Source organism: Anastrepha ludens, chromosome 3, assembly GCF_028408465.1.
Source record: "Anastrepha ludens isolate Willacy chromosome 3, idAnaLude1.1, whole genome shotgun sequence".
NCBI classification, from domain to species: Eukaryota; Metazoa; Arthropoda; class Insecta; order Diptera; family Tephritidae; genus Anastrepha; species Anastrepha ludens.
Window position 1 is genome coordinate 64,134,530 of NC_071499.1, and position 6,557 is coordinate 64,141,086.

Sequence of the window (6,557 nt, forward strand, 5' to 3'; positions counted from 1 at the left end):
TGGTTGGTTAAAATAATTTCGTAATGGTTGCTTGCTTAAACCTTGATTGTTTTAGTTTAAGTGTTCATTTTTAAAATAACCCTCTATGTTTTTTTGTTAAAAAGCGACAAAATCATTTTTTGAAAATGGTTGCGAATATTTCTTCAATATATTTCTCTCTAAATCACTAATTTAATTTCAATATTGTTGTCTTCAGTGCAGAAATTTTTACCTATTTGGAGAAACCGTCGAAATAATTTGTCTAAAATTTAGCAAGGCTTGTCGGTGGAATGCCATCTTCGGGAACAAAATCGGTAAGACCCACATAAATTTCCAAAAATCGTGAGTTTTCAACGTCAATTTCAAATGGCAAATGAACTAAAATTAATTATTCAGATATTTATTGATTTCAGTAAATACGGCAAGACATGAAGCCATTTGCCAACTATATATCTATATAATTGGCGCGTACACCCTTTTTGGGTGTTTGGCCGAGCTCTTCCTCCTATTTGTGGTGTGCGTTCCACAAATGGAGGACTCTACAGCTTTGAGCCGACTCCGAATGGCAAATGTTTTTTATGAGGAGCTTTTTCATGGCAGAAATACACTCGGAGGTTTGCCATTGCCTGCCGAGGGGCGACCGCTATTAGAAAAATGTTTTAATTAATTTTGCTTTCACCGAGATTCGAACCAACGTTCTCTCTGTGAAATCCGAATGGTAATCACGCACCAACCCATTCGGCTACGGTGGCCGCCAACTAAATTATAAAAATTAACTTAAATTACTACTTGAAAAAGTTTGGCTTAAAATTAACAATAACAGAAAAGTAATATACTAGAGAAAATGCAAAGAGGAAGAGGAGAGGGATCAAAGGGTCAACTAACAGTCAATGAGTTGGGCAATGTATAAGTATAAATTAGTTAAATTTTATTCCCTCGGGTGACATGCTGAGTTATTTCGTTTCTGAGCTCCAATTTTTCTTTGACCTGCTGCAAGTATCCATTAATTACTTTCTTTTTATTGGATGTAACGGCTGTTTTTTTAGCCGCATGAGGACTATCGATAACGATAGTTTGACAGCTGAGAATGGCAAACTGTATTGAGAATTCTGTTTAATATGGTTTGCCAAGTCATCATACCTGTGAAGTGTTAAACGCCAAAACAACGCTTCCAAATTGTGTAAATTTACTTTTTAAAAAACAAAATAAAAGATTTTGTTCGCGAGTTCTAAGAGCACTTGGTGACAACTTTCTTTCCAAAAGCTTTCCTGTTTGCTGACCCTCTCATTCGTGCGATTACTTTTTATGGCCCTATGTTAAGCCATTAGTTTATGCCGAAAAACCAGCAACACTTGAAGCATTGGAAGCCAATATTCAAGCTATCATTGACGCCGTACTTGCAACCGCGGTGGAGATATGCTGAATTTCGAATTCAAAAGAAAAAAAATGACACGAAATTATCAACCAGACTATAATACAATATAAAAAAAAATCATTCCAATAATAATTCTGTTTTGTATTATCATTTTAAGTTCTTAAGCTCCTAAAAAACCACCCGATACAATCCAAACACCATACACACAAACACCAGAGTGACAGTTTATTACATGCGACAAATCTCATGCTATGAGCTCTGCGGTTTTTTGCATGAGGGCTGCCATGAGCGGCCTTCATTTTCATAAAATCATATGAAATGATTTGCATGCGATCAGCGTCCGCATATCCAAACAGGGGGTAAAGGAATCGAGATAGGTATAGAAATATACACTTGTGTTCGAAATATTAAGGTATGTATGTATGTATAATTGGCCGAGCTCCTTCTCCTATTTGTCGCGTGCGTCTTGATGTTATCCCACAAATGGAGGGACCTACAGTTTCGAGCCGACTCCGAATGACAGATATTTTTTATCAGGTTCTTTTTCATGTCAGAAATACACTCGAAGGTTTGCCATTGCCTGCCGAGGGGCGTTAATTTAATTTTCCAAACGGAAATTTTTGCCAACCTGAAAGTAGTCGAATGAATAATCGAGAGGAGATGGAACGGGAAACAGATTGGAGTTTTCAGTGGTAGTCAGGCTGCATGGAAGGTTCTGGAGAACGCGAAGCAAACCTGAAAGATTGTTCAAGAATGTAAGAAGAAGCTTAATTCTGTTGCAAGACAGAACAGGCTGAACTTATATGGGTTCCAGGACACTCCGGTGTTCAAGGAAACGAAATTGCCGATGAATTGGCCAACCGTGGATCAGTCGTTCTCCCACAAGGCCCAGAGCCAATAATCGGCATCAGTTCCACAGGAATCATGAATTGGATCAGCGATTATGTATGCAATTTACATAAAGAGCGATGGTCCGGTCTAGAACGTTGCAGAACTGCAAAGTGTTTTGTGACAAGTCCGAACAGAAAACTGTCAAACTTTCTACTAAAACTTGGAAGGAAAGACGTTCGGTTGATGGTCGGTATTATTACAGGACACAGCCCATGGGATCAGCATATGACCACCATTGGAATCATTGAGGACCCAGTGGTTCAGTCCCCCAGAAGGGCATAGAAATTATCGACCACAAATTTTTATATTCTGCGCACTTTAACCTACCAAACGATGCCGATTTTGGAACTATCACGGGTACTGTAAGAAAAAGATTTATTGTATATTATATCCCTAAAGACTATTATACTATCATAAACCAATGCCGAAAATATAAAAAGTTTATTTTTCATGAAATGAAACAGGCTGATTTTGTTTCAACAAAGCCCTTAAAAGATGCGTTGCCTAGACAGACGGTGGTTTAAATCGGGATTAATGACTTAATTCGGAATTAATGCGGATTGACAACTAGACTTCATTCTCATAATTTCAGCGAATTAGGAGAATTTTCGATGGCAACATTGCCGAAAAATGGCAGTTAATATCTATTCTGAATGAAAAATAATGAAACTTTTAAAGAGAAGAACAATAAGACTGGATGCAATGCTAGTTTGCACTAGCACCTTCGAAACTACATTAATTGTTTTCATATTTCGGAGGAATTTGAGAAATTGCAATTTAAGATTTTTGTATTAAATAATTATTTCTATTATTAGTATCAGGGCCGCTAATATCCACGCATACGACAATATTGTGCGAAAACGATCGTGGTCAAAGCGTGATGAAGCAGCTCAAACGGTGGCCAAATCAGGACTAACTGCCAGGAAAAGTTCTACTATGTATTTGGTGGGACTTGAAAGGAATAATTTATTATAAGTTACTTCCGTATGACCAAACACTAAATTCAGATCTCTACTGTCAACAACTAAAAGTGATTGAGGCTCGTGATTGACCAGAAATGGGCAGAATTGGCCAACAGAAGGGGTGTTGTGTTTCATCAGGACAACACAACACAAGGCCACACACGTCTGTAGTAACTCTTTTAATGCATCCACTATATAGTCCGGACCTGGCACCAAGCGATTGCAAACCTTCCTGAGTGATAAGAAATCCGTATCAAGGGAAGGTTGTGCAAATCGATTACTACAGGGTCTGGCACTCGAAGTGTAACCAATTAAAAAGGCCATAAATTTAGTTAGGAAAATTACTTTTATTCAATTCAAAGTAAAAAGTGAATGAAAATAATACAAAATTAAGAATCAATTTACTTTTGCTCGATATGACCTCTTTTTGCTTTGATTATGACCAGAAACAAATCGCAAGCTGCCCGAATGTGACTTGCAGGTATTTTGGCCCACTCGCGAACAATGGCTTTTTTCAGCGTCTCGAGACTGGTGAATCTTTTATTTCGGACTTGCTCTCCAAAATGGCCCAAAGAGAATAAACCATCGGTTTTGCGTCTGGTGAATTTGAGAGCCATTGTGTGAACGTTATGAAGTTCGGAACGTTGTTTTTTAGTCATTCTTGATTCACTCGAGCTTTGTGAGACTGTGTCGAGTCCTGATGAAACGTTCATGGTCTGCCACCGAAATGTTTGTATGATAATATTTCGCATTTACCTTGACGCCAGTCTCGATGAAAATGATTGCAGAGCGCCCATCTGCGGTTACAGCGGCCCAAACCATTACATGTGGCGGATGCTGCCTCCTGGTGGCCAATCGACGACTCAAATTCTCCTATGAACGGTCGGTCAAATAAACCCTATCGTTTTGGGAGTTTACGAATTGCTCAATTTAAAAAATTTTCTCGTAAGCAAACACATTTTTTGGTAATTGACTGCTTTTGGCCAAGAGAAGCAACTCCTTCGCTTTCTCAAGTCTGACTTGTTGCTGCTTTGGTGTGAGATTATGCGCCTTTTGGATTTTGCAAGAATTGACTTCGAGTAAGTTTTCAGTATGCGGCGGATGCTACGGTCAGACATTTTCACTTCCTTCGCCATTTCATTGGCACTTCGTCGGGGATTTCGCTCAAGTCGCTTCTACACTTCTTGAACCATTTCACGTTTCGCTGTAGTCTTTTGATGACCACGTCCATGACGTTTCGCGACGCTACCAGTATCATTGTAACGAGTAATGGTGCGATAAACAAAAATTTTATTTACTTTAAGATGCTCGAGCTCACAAACAATCGCTGGTTGTGAGCCAAATACAATGCAATCACACTATTACGTTTGAATTCCATTACTGATTTTCTTTTTTTCGCGTTTACTCTCGGCAAAATGCTTCCGCGCCTGTAAACAATACTCTGGACTGTCATTTAGCCAACTAACAGACAGCTGATGCCCGTGTATAGCTGCGCGATGGGTCTGAAGTTGGTTACACCTCAAGTGCCTGCCCCTGTAGAGTTTTTCGCCAATAAGGACCAAGACTTCTATGAGAGAAGTTACGTTTAAAATGGCAACGAATCATACAACAAAACTCCGCATATTTGACCCAAATCGGACAATCCGAAAAATCTTAAATAAAGTTTTGGATTTTACGCGAAAAAAGTGGATGTTTATTTCCCCAAACAATATTTATAAAATCTTCCCTGTTGGAAGATTTATAATGTTTACGAATGGCGTCGTACCTCAATCGTATATGAAACTTGTGAATGGAGCGCGTAAAATTCAAAATAAAGATTTTCATCACTCAAAATAATTTGTATTTATTTAATAGAAAAGTTATGCAAACAATAAAAATTGGATAGTTAATTTCGCGGCTCCTTGCATGTCGCGGTGCTATTATTGTGAACACAAGTGTATGCACGTATTTTCCCTTTACTTGACTTTTAACCTTTAATATTGTATGCAATCATTAGACTTTATAGTCATTTGGATTAAATTCCTCCTTAGTTGAGCATAAGAATGGATATAGCGGATTCATGCCGGTTCGGCAGTGTGAACCTGGATAGACGCCTGAACGGAATATGGGCTTGTAGCAGAATAAGCGGCGGGCATAATTACATGTGAACAGCACATTAAAACCGTAATCAGTTTCATAGAGAGAGGCAGCGCAGCCAACGCGATTGTTGCGATCCATTACCATTTTACCAAAGTGTAGAATCAATTTGCTTAAAAAAAAAAATGCATGTTATACAAAATAATACTCGTATTATTCACCAAATGATATAATTTTCTTGTCACTTACATTTCCGGTGGATGATACGAATCGATTTCGGCCTGTGTACAGTCGTGATATTGCTCATACCAGTAAACACGTATGTGCTCCTTAATATCAGCATAAATATTCGCGCGATTAAATCTCGATTTCGTATAAAACACCCAACCGATATTTTGATCAAGCGTATTGTAGCGTGCCGTCGTGAAACATTTCTGATCCTCATAAATTATGCCGCATTGCTTCACATTGAGTTCAGCAAAGTATGCCAACTCGTCGTCCCATTCCAAGGTGGCCATAGCTGCAGCTGGCTCGAAGACGAGACCCTTCGCCACTTCGTTGCGATATTTATTTTGTTCACCTAGGAAAAGTTTCTTAAATTCAGTCGTAATAGGCAGCATCTCAGCATTAGCTGGGCAACGTGAGTCGAATGTCTGCAAGAAAAGGTATATGAAATGTATAAATTTATCTTCTTTAGTGTGTTTAAATGTTTTAAATGCTCACTCCAGTATGATTACATGCTAGAACGTGCTTTTCGCGCCGCCCACTACACATATAAGCTGGGCTACAGTAGTCCACATCACCAGCCGCCTCCACCACAGCTGCAGTGTACAACAAGACGAAAAGTGGTACGTACTTAAACAACATTTTAGTTTTTTGCCCTATATAAACTCTCTGTTACACATTCGAAACGGGTTTGCTTTTTTATCAAATATAAACTCAGCTTTATATAGTACAACTTAGGTGGTTCGAAAAAATCCCCGACATTTGTTTGTTTATAATTTGCAAACAAAACAGATAACAGCTGGATTTTGGTTAATACTAATTACTATTTATCTTATCTTGAACAAATGTCTAGTTATTGCACTCGTTTGGTTGTATTTTCTTTTGGTTTTCCTGGAATTTCGATTAGTCTCTGAAATTGTGCCTACCTTTTGTTTCACTTTCGTTTTACTGATCTAGATTTATCACTTGTTTCATTGCGAGTTAGAAGAATACAAGGCCTTCCATGAAGAGCTTTTTCCTAAGATTTTCAATGAAAGTTTTGTGTATGG

The 6,557-nt window shown here is 38.4% G+C and overlaps 1 protein-coding gene across 1 annotated transcript; it reads right to left on the bottom strand.

Annotated features, from left to right (window-relative positions):
- Positions 1-5,024: 5,024 nt before the first annotated feature.
- Positions 5,025-6,211, bottom strand: LOC128856505 (antigen 5 like allergen Cul n 1-like). The gene is made up of 3 exons (XM_054091807.1): positions 6,007-6,211; positions 5,533-5,936; positions 5,025-5,455 (listed from the first exon to the last, which is right to left on the bottom strand). Exons 1-3 carry the CDS (start codon positions 6,148-6,150, stop codon positions 5,200-5,202), a joined length of 804 nt encoding a protein of 267 aa, XP_053947782.1. The 5' UTR covers positions 6,151-6,211; the 3' UTR covers positions 5,025-5,199.
- Between the last annotated feature and the right edge of the window lie 346 nt (positions 6,212-6,557).

Excerpts from the sequence above, each read along its gene's own strand:
- LOC128856505 (XM_054091807.1), bottom strand. The coding sequence starts at position 6,150 with ATGTTGTTTAAGTACGTACCACTTTTCGTCTTGTTGTACACTGCAGCT. Across the intron at positions 5,937-6,006 it reads TAGCATGTAATCATACTGGA|ACATTCGACTCACGTTGCCC; the intron begins GTGAGCATTTAA and ends CTTTTCTTGCAG. Across the intron at positions 5,456-5,532 it reads TCGTATCATCCACCGGAAAT|CAAATTGATTCTACACTTTG; the intron begins GTAAGTGACAAG and ends TTTTTTTTTAAG.